The 13,056-nt window shown below is 42.0% G+C and overlaps 1 protein-coding gene across 1 annotated transcript; it reads left to right on the plus strand.

Annotated features, from left to right (window-relative positions):
* Positions 1 to 1,190: 1,190 nt before the first annotated feature.
* LOC142203935 (ADP-ribosylation factor-like protein 3) lies at positions 1,191 to 12,529 on the plus strand. Its single transcript, XM_075275051.1, has 6 exons — positions 1,191 to 1,347; positions 4,187 to 4,339; positions 7,349 to 7,465; positions 8,918 to 8,968; positions 11,220 to 11,405; positions 12,310 to 12,529. The coding sequence occupies exons 1-6, from the start codon at positions 1,330 to 1,332 to the stop codon at positions 12,355 to 12,357; spliced, it is 573 nt and encodes a 190-aa protein (XP_075131152.1). The 5' UTR covers positions 1,191 to 1,329; the 3' UTR covers positions 12,358 to 12,529.
* The last annotated feature ends 527 nt before the right edge of the window (positions 12,530 to 13,056 follow it).

Raw genomic sequence — 13,056 nt, forward strand, 5'->3', positions numbered from 1 at the left:
TTATTTGTTTGGTACCCTTTTTTACTATTCCATTATTTTTGCTCTGTATATGTATTCTCCTGATTGTATTGTTTAACTTGTTACACCTTCTTCAATAAAACGAGTTTATAAAAAAAAACATGGGTGCGGTTACACCGGTCCCAGGAGCCTTAGGGGGCCCATAAACACTGGCATCAGTATTGAGATTGCAGCTTCCATCTGCCCATAAGCCAAGGAGACCCACAGATTACCCGAACCACACTAAGGTGGATTAAACTCCTCAGCCCCCATAACCATCACTATCAAGAATTCTCTGTAGGGATGAGGTAGGGGGCCCGGACAAAAGATTGCACCAGGGCCCACAAGACTTTAGTTACACCACTGCGTATAAATGTTCATACATCTAATCATCACCTGTAAAATACTGGTACTAGAGATGAATGAACTGGTTTCTAACAAAACCTAAACTTTTGCTATTCATCACAGATGAACATACAATATGGCTGCCGTCACGTAACATGAGTTAGGTGCCAGGTTGCAATAACCCCAAAATTTAGAATTTTGCATAACGTTCATTCATAATAAAAACTAGATAAGCAATGGAGTAAAATGTCTATAGGGCAGAGGACAAGCCTCGGCACTCTAGCTGAGGTGAAACTACAACTCCCAGCATGCCCCATTCACTTACACAGGAGTTGCAAGAGCAAGTGTGCATGCTGGGAGTTGTAGTTTTACAACAGCTGGAGTGCAGAGGGTGGTCTAGCCCTGGTGTAGGAAGAATAAAATGGCTCTGCATGTCTGGTAAGGAAATAAACAACAACCAGTAGATGTACCGTATATAAAATGGGAGAAGACGACATGTTCTAAATGATAAGTTGGGACAACAAGCGAGTTTTCTTTCACACGTGAACCGAGTTGGTGTTAAAATTGGATTTATCCTTTACCTAGAGTATGTATATATTACTGACCGACAATGAACTATCTTCAATACTGGACAAGTCTTCTATATCCTGAGAATAAAGGAGCAAATCTCATCTATATTATAATATTTGAGCCCTAGCAGTCAGCAGGTGATCTGGGCCTACACATCAGGTATGGCCTCCGAGGCTTAGTATTGTTCATGTCTAACCAACGCTGAAGTGCTAGCAGATGGCCGAGGGATTACACAGGTAATTATTTAATGCTGAGACAAAAACAGCTTCTTAATCCCATTGCGGCCCTCCCACCCGACGTGTGCTGTCCACCGCTCCGACCATATCAGGAAAAGGATCTGACAACTGTGAACAGAGAAGACTTTCAGAGCTCAAACACCTTCTTCACCGCATCGCTCTCTGCAAATAATGTTGCATTATGGGTGAAGTACAAAAGGTAAGTGCATGGGCTGGTGAATAGAAGGCCTAGAAATCTAGCGGCGGAATAAACACCGGTTTATTACATGTTTCATCCTAGGTCTTCCATTGTATGCCTACGTATCAATTGGTTATTGTTATTGATCGATTGCGGTCCTAATCTAGTAAAAATGTACATAATACAAGAGAGAGGAAGAACAGGCCACTCTGTGTGCTAATCCCTAATTCGGGATTATACATTTAGAAATCACCAGCTGTCAGAACTGTTTGGAACGTGGCAGATGCAACCTAGTATAAATCCACGTTATCCGGCATATCCCTCAATAGCTGTGCTCTAATGGGGAATATATTGCATTTTACCATGTAATAGTAAATTTTATTCCAGAATTAATAAAATTATTCCCAAATATCATGAAGTGGGTTACCATAAATGTAACAGAAGACAGGGAAACGGTTTTGTTTATAGGCTAGATATGTACGAAGTGAGCTAATATGCAACTAGATAGGATTTATCTGGCATATTGGAGATTTGGAGAACACTTGCTTAGGAATTACTAGTATGCAATAACGCGCATGACAATAATCCAGGGGGTATTTTGTTGTGGCATTGCTTACATCGTATTTCTAAGTGAGCAGTAAAGATGGAAAATAAGGGGGCGATCACGCTACCGCCGCTGTCAGCCCTGGGATTTCCGTCCTAAACCCGGTGGAAACTGGACAGGAGACAGCTTAGCATTCGCCATCAACAGATGATGTAAGTTATAACACACTGGCATTGGAGATGGCTCTAACCCTGGACATTTCACCCCTTAAATACAACCAATAGTGACTACACCGATTTAGGATTTAGACAGACTAAGTGTCTCCCCCACTGATGTCCCTGCAACATCATGGCCGACTGCTAAGTTTTATTGCAATCGGAGACTAAGACCCCAGGTCTGCTATATTTGTATACCTGATCGGATGCCAGTCAATGTTAAACTCACTGCAATGTATAAGTATTACAGCGCGTTATATAAGTGATCGCGCAGTCACATGGCCGAGACCTCTAGTAGGACCAAAAACGAATACATATAACAGGTATCGCCGCCATAATAACCAGCACCATAATGTAATGTAATGTAATGACCAATTACAACTACAGCTACAAAAATGATATATAGCTTCATCAGCAAATAAAAATTCATCGATCTTAGAATGTGGCAACACAAAACAATACAAAAATTTCATCGCCATTATCACACTGACCCGAACAATAAAGGCAATAGATTATTCCTAAGCAATGCTTTAAGCTCAAAAAGTGGTGGTGAAAATTCATTTTTTTAAAAAAATTCTTCTCCCTATAAATAAAAGTTAATAAAAAAAAAGCTAGATGTATCCCAAAATTGTGGACCGAAAACTATATTACTACACCATCGGGAAAATAAAAAAAGTTGTGGCTTTCACAAGGATCCTCTAGGGGGCGATATTTCTATAGTTTGCTCCTTGTACTATTGTGTATTACCAGGAAGGAACTGTGTAAAAAATATGCAAATCTATTCTCCAGGATGTAATTAGGAGAACAGTGCACACTGTACGCCGCCCTCTAGAGGGCAGCATCCTTAACATCATGCATGACTCAGTTAACAAGCCTACTATCATGATGCGGATTGAATTGCCAAATTAGTATTTCTATTCCAAAAGGAACAGATTCCTAGCTATGGACAGCGCTGTTTCGGCCTATTGGGCCTCCTCAGCATAGTGCAGGGATACTGATTTGGCAGAGTGAGAGACTATAGACCAGGGTCAGGGGATAATCGTACACATCAGGGAGAGTGTGTGCCTACATAGGCAGTACGGAGACTTACAAGTCATTCCTGCTCCGCTAGGGATTCTGGGTAAAAAATATGCAAATCTATTCTCCAGGATGTAATTAGGAGAACAGTGCAGAACTGGTGTAGATTTCCATTCTAACTAAAGCCAGAAAACTGCCCCAACCTCCACCCCACTCTACCCGCAAAGTGAAATCAGGGCTTGTGGCGCACATTTGGGGCAAGAAAAGGCCACATAACTGGCATAGAGGGAATGATGGATTCCCCCCATTGGGTTTGGCCATGCAGTTGGATTTTCTAATAAAAGGGAATGAATAGCCCTAAAATTACCTATCTAATATACTACATCTTTGTGTTACGTCTTTTTTAATATTTGGTCGCTTGTTGGTAATATTAGATTTTCCATGGCATTGATGTTGTAGGATAATTCTGAAATATTACAGATAGCAGACTGAGCTGTCACAATAGACAGACTCTTCCTGTACTGTAGAGATCACTTCTGAGCAGTCATTTCATTAACATAACAGGCGGTATTCACTTCAGAGACAGGGGTATACGCAGATAACTAAATCCACCAATGACAGTAAATAATGGAGACGGCTTCTTCCCCTCCCCGCACAATGACCTCTGCACGGATCACTGAGCATGCCCAATATAACCCTACATCAACATACAATGTAGGAGACACATTCTCTGTGTTCACATGCAAAGCCAGACAAAAACCTATAAGACAAACAAAGGGTAAACCAATAACACTTATTGTCAGGGGCGTCACTTGAGGGTGTGCAGTCACACCAGGGCCCAGGAGCCTTAGGGGGGCCCATAAGCACTGGCATCAGTATTGAGATTGCAGCTTCCTTCCGACCCATAAACCAAGGAGACCCACAGATTACCCGAACCACACTAAGGGTCATTAAACTCCTTATCCCCCGTAACCATCACTATCAAGAATTCACTGTAGGGATGAGGTAGGGGGCCCCGGACATAAGATTACAAGACTTTAGTTACGCCACTGCTTATTGTTCATCTTTTGGTCTGTGTTTCTAGGGTTTGCTGTCATTGGCAGAAGAATTAAGGAAAGTAGAAACTCTGGAAGAAAATGCGGTTAGAATAGTTTTATTAGGATTGGACAATGCGGGAAAAACAACCATCTTGACCCGACTTGCTTTGGAGGAAATCAGCAATATCACTCCAACACAGGTATGTTCATGGCCTAATTGGAATTGGAAGTGCTTTAGGCTAAAGCCCCACATAGTGTCTCACAGTAATAAAGCGTTGTTGGAAAAATAGCAGCGGCGACACATCACGGTGCCTACAGCGCTTTTCACAGAAAATTCGCCAAAGTTTCCTCTACGGACTTTCTTCTTCAAATACACTTATAGGGAAACCACAATGTTTCCGTAGGTATAACTGACATTCTGCTATATCCAAAACTGCAACGGTTTTGGAAATCGACAACCGGGACACTCCTTGTGATCTGGTGGCTTCTCACAGGTCTCTTTCCTTCCTCTTTACGTGACCGCTGAGGCCAATCGGTGGCCTCAGGAAAAGACTCATGATGTCACAGGTAGTGACATCTCAAGCCCTTTGCTGAGGCCACTGATTGGCCTCAGAGGTCATATATGGCTGGGACTTCCGCCACATGTCAATAGAGGACTGAGAAGACCGATCTGTGCTGAGAGGCACTGGAGCAGTGTGGAAAGGTGAGTATGAATTTTTTTTTCACTGCCCCTGTTAGATTCGAAGATTAGCCTGGGCAAACCCATTAAGGTTGTCATGTAGACATGTGAAGCTTTCTGCAGTTAATCAGAGTGCTGAGACGCTGAGCCAATCAGCAGCTGAGGAGGGATATTTAAGGTCTGTTCGGAACTCCCCATGTGCCTGCTGTTAGTTTATTGTGGCTCCAGGCTCCTGTACTCTGATCATATCTGTTGGATTACTGTACTCTTGACCTTGGCTTGTTTACTCTTGTTTACTAATTTTGGTTTTGATGGGTAACTCGGATTGATAGGTTGGACACGTTTATTCCTTGGACCTGCCTTGTGACTTTTGCTTCACATAGAGATAGTAAAAAGAACCTAAAGCGAGCCAAATGTATATCTTCCCAAATCTGTGTGAGATTTAGGTGGCTTGTTTTACTGTTCTCTGGTATCTGCCATTTTTAAATTTTTGGAAAATTGCTCCTGTGACAATTTCATAACAGTGAACTTGCATTCAACAAAGTGATGAATGACATGGCTGTCCATCTGTAGGTGATGTACAGTACAATATTGCTGCATATCCTTTGCTGTGTTATTACACGGCTGCATGTCCTTAGGTGATGTATGACATTGCTGTCCTTATCTAGTTGATGTATAACATGGCTGCATGTCTGTTGGTGATGTTTGCTATGGCTGCCTGTACCAAATTCATACAAAATATAGAACATATAACTTCATAAAGCTACAAGGACAAGGATAATAGTATGGCGGATGTCAGGTGTTATGTAGTGGAGACCCGGCAGCAATGCCCGCTATCAGTTCCCCCAATGATCACATACATTAACCCCCTGGGCACCTCAGTCAAAGCTGACTGAGGCATGATTTCCCGGTGACTAATGGGCGTTGGCATTTGGGATACATTGTCAGTCCCCAGAACGAGATCTGGGGGCAGCGATCCATTCATATGACAGCCAGGAACCTACTGAAGGCTCTCAGGCTTGTCTCCCATTGACTTTTATTGTAAGCCGTATTACTCATATAACCATCCTTACCCTAGAACACATAAAAGTACTTCATTAAAGTAAAACACGTGCACATCTCCATTTTTTCACTGTTTCGACTCCCATAAATATTTGTATAAAAAGCAATCAAAGCAATAGACATTACCTAGAACGGTAAAAAGTGCGTCTAGCCTTACAAAATATATGCCTTATGCGTGGAAATCTAAAAAAGATTATGGCAACTCCAAGAATTTTTCTTTTGTAAAGTTTTGAATTTTTTTAAGGGGTTAAAACGTAAATAAAACTATAGAAATATAACCCCACAATCATAACTACCTATACAGTACAGGTGGCATGTCTTGTTGGATGCACCGTATGGTGAACACTAGAGATGAGCGAGTAGTATTCGATCGAGTAGGTATTCGAAATACTCGTACTCGATCGAATACTACTCGCTATTCAAATGGAAAAATTCGATGCAGAACCAGCGTTGATTGGCCGAATGCTATACAGTCGGCCAATCAACGCTGGTTCTTCTCCTACCTTTAGAAGTCTTCTCCGCGCAGCGTCCCCGCGGCGTCTTCCAGCTCGGGACCCTGCGCGGAGAAGACTTCTTGGAGAATCCAGCCCGACCCTCACTCGTGGACTTGGTAAGTTCTATTTGATCAAATGTTGCCTACCCCTGAAACGAGCATTTTCCCCCCATAGAGTATAATACGATTCGATATTCGATTCAAGTAGTCAAATATTGAGGGGCTACTCAAAACGAATATCGAATATCGACCATTTTACTGTTCGCTCATCTCTAGTGAACACCATAAAAGCAAAGCCCATAAGAAAGTTTCACAAACGCAATTTTTTCCAATTTTTTCCAGCTTTCCAGTACTTTGTGCAAAATATTCAATGGTACCATTAACAATTACAATTTGTCCGGCAAACATTTAGCCTGTGGCTCTATGGTCTGTGAATAGAAAAGTAAAAAATTTATGGGGCTTGGAATTCGGGGAGTCAAAAATGAAAATTGAAAAATTATAATAGCAGGAAAGGGCTAAAAAAAAAAAAGTTCTATCTGTCTTAGGCCCGATTCACATCTGCATTTGGGCCATTCCATTCCTCTCTCCACATAAGAAATGCGGAGAGAGAAAAGACCTGCAAGAAACACTTTTCTTGTGCGGACCCTATTACAGTCTATGGATGTGCGGAAACCACACGGACCCTATTATAGTCTATGGGGTCAGCCGGTTTCCTAAGCTAACCGCCTTTTTATGCGGATTAGGTTTCCATTCGGGGGATCCCAAAACAGATTTCCCAAACGGAAACCTGAACTGGGCTTACTAAACATGAATCTATATATCTATACTGTAAATTGTTGAAATTTTCTATCGCAGAATCTACACTGAAAATCTATGACAAATCATTGATGCCTGAAATATTAGAATGAAAATATTAGCTCTTACTAGTACATTATACTAGTTTATTCTATATTTTATTATGTCTTTATTGTTTAGGGTTTCAATATCAAAAGTGTACAATCACATGGTCTGAAGTTATCAGTCTGGGACATTGGAGGTCAAAGAACAATTCGTGCCCACTGGAAGAAATACCTTGGAAACACGGATCTACTGGTGAGATAACTGCCTAAAATGAAGTTTTCCTAATTACATCCTGGGAAACAGATTAGCATATTCCCCATAATCCCCTAGCAGAGTGAAAATTGCTTTGTAAGTCTCCATACGCCTGCAAAGATGCCCACTCCTCAAGAGTGTTATCCCCTGACCCTGGTTTAAAGTCTCTCACTCTACCAAACCATGGGAAGAATATGCAAATCTGTCTCCCAAGATGTAAATAGGGAGGCAGTGCCTCCGTTATGCCTTCCTCTATGGGAAGCACCCTGAACATCATGCCCGACTTTCCCAGAAGTCTTTACTGCATAATGCGGAACTATAACCAAATCAATTTCTCAGCTACGGACGGCACCGTTTCTGTCTGGTTGGACTTCATCAGCGCAGCCTAGAGAGAACTGATTTGGTAGAAGTGAGAGGCACTGTGTCCCTGTTTACATCTTGGGAGACAGATTTGCATATTCTTCCCATGTTCCCTTGTAGTGGAGCAACTATGGTTATATAAGTCTCCACACACCTGAAAAGGTGGTCTCTCCCTAAGTATGGACGTTATCCCCATAATCTGCCAAACCAGTATCCCTACGCTGTGCTGATGAGATCCAACCAGATGGAAACAGCGCTGTTCACAACTGAGATTCTGTTCCTTTTGGAATGGATATACTGGTTTGGCAATAACCCTTCATCATGCTATTAGGCTTATTGAAAAAGTTGTGCATGATGTTAAGGGAGCTGTCCTAACAGAGGCACTGTTTTCCTAATTAGATCCTGGGAAACAGATTTGCATATTGCCCACAAGATGAACCTAAACAGTGTAAATGGTTTGACATTTGACCCCCTTCCCATTGTGGCATTTCATTCCAAGCACTACGATCACACCGCGTGCCAAAGATGTCAGATAGACTTGACACCACATTCCCTCCATTAAGCCCCAACCATCATCATGTCAACTCTTCTAAAGTGTCTCAAATCAGCAAAAATTGCACATTTTTGTTTGAGAAAAAAAAAGACAAAATTTGGAACTCACAGAATATTCAGCGATTGCTGGTGTACGCGGTGTAGTGAAGAATCTATAGAAAAGTCAGGAGCGTAGAAAAGGGTTGTATATAATATAATTGCAGCCAGTAGTATACAAACAAGGAGTAAATGCCAGAAATGGAACCACAAGAAGCAGGCAACAAATCCAAAGAATGATCCAGAAGAATGATTCAAAACAAGTCTATGGTCAGAGCCAATATAGTAACAGGAACAGTAGACAAGATATGGAGCACTTGGATCTACAAGTGGGAAATCCATGGCACCTTTTCCGTCAGTCAACATGGCTGTCACATATGGCCCATGGATAGAAAAAGGAAGCAGCAGCTGATCTATGATTCGCGTAAGGTCTCATCCCAGGAGCTGGGCATGGGTAGTAATAACACAGCGTATGGAATAATACTGTTATTTGTGTTCTTGCAGATATATGTGGTTGACAGCGCAGATAAGAAACGATTTGAGGAAACGGGGCAGGTAAGCATTCACTGGGGTCAGAAATATCGGAATCCATTATTACATTAAAGTTTAATATGGACAATAGAGAGCTGTTTTTAATCTTTCATCTCCAATTATTACCATGATATGTCTGTCCTATTATACCAAACAGAGCAGCTACATTCACAAAATCTGCCTAGCCTCATCCCTGTATTGTGGAGAATGCCCACTTGACAGTTTTCTACTGTATAGGGAGTGTTCTTCAATGCCGAGCAATGACGCTGGGTAGTAAAGTCCACCCACTTGACAGTTGGGTAATATTGATGGTGTTAGGGACAACAAGGGGTTCCCTGAATGTTGTAGAGTTCCAAATTTGATTTATATTATTCAGATCTGAAGAATAATCATCTTGCACACACAGCTCTGCGTGCCAATCAGATGAGTTCTGTTCTCGTTCAATTCTTGTAGTGCTTTCCTGGGAAAGAGTGTAGACATATAAGATTAATAGGTATAGGTTTAATTGACAGAAAAAGATAAGAATAATACAAAGGGCACAGATGCGTCCACTCACAATGAGGCCTTCCAGATAAGAGTGAGCAGCTTATAGACATGTCCATGTCTACAGCCTTACACACTCAGTGACCTCACCTTGTAGCATATATAATTGTATATTATATATATATATGTACAATATATATATATATATATATATATATATATATATATATATATAATATTATAATATATTAGAATACAAAGTGGGTGACAGATACAAAATGGAGGATTATCTCTAACAATGGCCTAACCTAACAACCTACCCCTTTCGCCGCCCGAGGCGAACGACAGAAAGCCCCCCCCCCTTCCCCGGAGGAGGGGGCGGAGGGGGCGGAGGGGGTGTGGCGGAGCAGAGGGGGCGTGGTGGAGCGAAGGGGGCGAGCCGAAGCGAAGGGGGCGGGGTGAAGCGCCATTCGCAGGCAGAGAGCAGGCACGGAGAGGACCTACTCTCTGCATGAGCGTGAGGGGAGGCTGCTGGAGCAGCGCTGCTCCAGTGGCCTCCCAAATCCACCGCTCGGTGCTAAGCCAGTCCAGGACAGCTTGTCCTGGACTGGCTTAGGTAAGCAAAAATGCCGCTCTCCCCGGGGCCCTGGCATAGCGCCGCCTGAAGCGGTCGCTTCAGGTCGCCTCATGGGAGATGTGGCGCTGCTAACAACACTGATATCTCTGTAATAGGGGCAGCTACTGACAAGGTACCGTATATACTCGGGTATAAGCCGAATTTTTCAGCCCAGATTTTGTGCTGAAAAATTCCCCCTTGGCTTATACTCGAGTCAGCAAAAAAATAAATAAATAATTTTTTAAAATTATTTTCTAGGGGGGGGGGGGGGTTGGGGGTGTCTATGACCAGCTACAATATTAATGTATAGAATCTCCCATAAAATAGTGCAAAAATTTTTTTTTTTTTAAATAAATAAATAAAAGTTGTAAATCCCTCCTTTCCCTAGAATACATATAAAAGTAGAAAATGACTGTGACACACATACACATTAGGTATCCCTGTGTCTGACAGTACCCGGTCTACTGAATATAGGGGATCTGCAGTGCTCCTGTTCTGTCAGGAAGGGGTTAATAGGAGCACTGCAGATCCCCTATAGTCAGCCAGGCTGAATTCCAAGTGGGGGAAGAAAAAACAGTTCTCAAGCTCAGGGAAGGGGCAGACAGACAACCAAAACACCCCCTCCCCTTCTCCAGCATCTACTGCACCCAAAAACTCCGACCATTTTAATTTTTGAAATTTTCCAGTAGCTGCTGCATTTCCCCCCCTCGGCTTATACTCGAGTCAGTAAGTTTTCCCAGTTTTTTGTGGTAAAATTAGGGGCCTCGGCTTATATTCGGGTCGGCTTATACTCGTATATACAGTAAATACACTGGGCAATTCAGCGGAGAAGCAGCTGACGTTCCATTCACACCGCATCACAATTTTTCATCTATTTAACAGATGCATTTAATGAATGGAAACCACAAAAGCAAACACATGGCCGTTCATTTACATAGAGATCAAGGTATTTAAAAAAAACAGCTATAGGATCAGTAAGGAGTTCTGGGTGATTTCAGCTCCGAAGCCTGCAGAATTGAAATAATGAAAGATTACACCTTGTAAAGTACTTGCGTTGTTACTGAATATTCAGACTGCTCTGACGTAATGTAGAATACAAGCACTCACAAGCAGATGAGATTAAGTTTATATATGGTGAGTGAGAATATTATAATATGAACTTCACCTTGCCTTTAGGAGCTGGCAGAACTGATAGAAGAGGACAGTCTACTCGGAGTCCCTCTCCTGGTGTTTGCCAACAAACAAGACTTACTGACTGCTGCTCCTGCCTCGGATATTGCTGCTGGACTGAACCTGCACACCTACCGAGACCGGACGTGGCAGATCCAAGCCTGTTCCGCACTCTCAGGAGAAGGGATCCAGGTAAGGTACTCATTTCCGAAACTGCAGCGATGACTTGTATGCTGGTGTTTGTTATGTATGTATCGGAGTTAAAGACTATGGACACCTTTATCAACTTTTTATTTTTGGCCATTTAACATACGTTTTAATACAATGATGATACAAGTCTTATAGTCAGGGCACATACAATTTTATACACCACTTGAAAGCCAACATTGTGCTTAATTTATTGCACAGTGTAACGTTCATATACTTCCCCGTGATGTCTGGGGTCCTTGACAAGGTAAACTGGTGAAAAAATACACTTGACTGTTTACTTGATTCCGATAAACTTTAATACAGACATATGTGACTTCTATCCACGTCAAATCCACTGCCATCAGTACTTGGGGTATGTTCACGCATTATTATTCCCCAAGCATTTGGAGAGGTTCCACAACAAAATCCACACGGAAAAATTGTCGTAAAACTCTTTCAAAAATTTGGCAAGAAGTCTCTCATTCATTTTCATAAGAAACTGAGCCATTCGTGTATAAGATTAGTTTTTTTCTTCAGAAGTGACCTGTCAAATGTTGGTGAGGAATCGGCTTCGCTGTTTCGACAGATGTCAATGGGAGGTTGAAAAACCTTGCCAAATCCACATCTAACAAAAACCTCATCCTAAACCTTGTGTAAGGCTAAGGCCCCACGTTGCAAAACGCAGCTTTTTGCATATTTTGGCTTAGGTTTTGGAAATCGCAGCGTGTTTGTTGCGCGTATTTTCCTGTAGCGTGGGGATGGGATTTCCTCCACTATACAGTGACTGTAAAATGCCACGCCATAGCCAAACCACAGTCTTTATGCCACGTGGGACCCCCGACATAAAGCAGTCTTTACCAATTAATATTGTATGCAATAAACTAAAACCGTTTTCTTATGTTTTCAGGATGGAATGAACTGGATATGCAAAAATATCACTGGAAAGAAAAAATGAAAGACCTGCGGCATAAAGAAAAAGCTGACGAGAAATCGGTTATTGTATTAAGAAACAATAATAATACAAGATGAGGCTTTACATACTATTGCTCATGTAAAACTAATAAACCTGTCACTACAGTACACCGCACAATAAATATCTGTCAGCGCCACTCACCAACCTGTGTCTGCGACTATATAAAGAGAGTTTACCTCTGAAAACCGAGAAATGCATCAATATGGCCACTGGAACAGGGCTGTGGAGTCTGTAGGCCAAACCATTGACTCCGATTCCTCTTGTTTAACACAGTCTGACTCCAAACTCTGACTCCTGGTCCGACTCAGACTCTTTCGTAAATGGCTGACAGCCAGGGTCAGCCAGAATCGGTAAATCTCCTCCAATTCATTAAAAGGTTACTGACTGAATTCCTAAGAAAATAAATCTGTGACAAAATTAATTATACTCTATTAATCATTATATGATTCATTAAAAAATAATTATTCATTTTATTTTGAAGCCAGAGTAGACTCAACCCAAAATTGTCCTCGACTCTGAGGTCACGTCTCCGACTCTACCCTGCAGCTGGATGTGTGGATCCATTAGGCCACCAATACATTTAACTTAGAGCTGAACCATGGGGCAGGGTCTAATGGAGTAAGGGCTCTTCATCTTTAACCCCATAAGGAGTCACTCCATTACCAAAGGAAGCACAGAAAA

The sequence above is a fragment of the Leptodactylus fuscus genome, chromosome 5, assembly GCF_031893055.1.
Source record: "Leptodactylus fuscus isolate aLepFus1 chromosome 5, aLepFus1.hap2, whole genome shotgun sequence".
NCBI lineage: Eukaryota > Metazoa > Chordata > Amphibia > Anura > Leptodactylidae > Leptodactylus > Leptodactylus fuscus.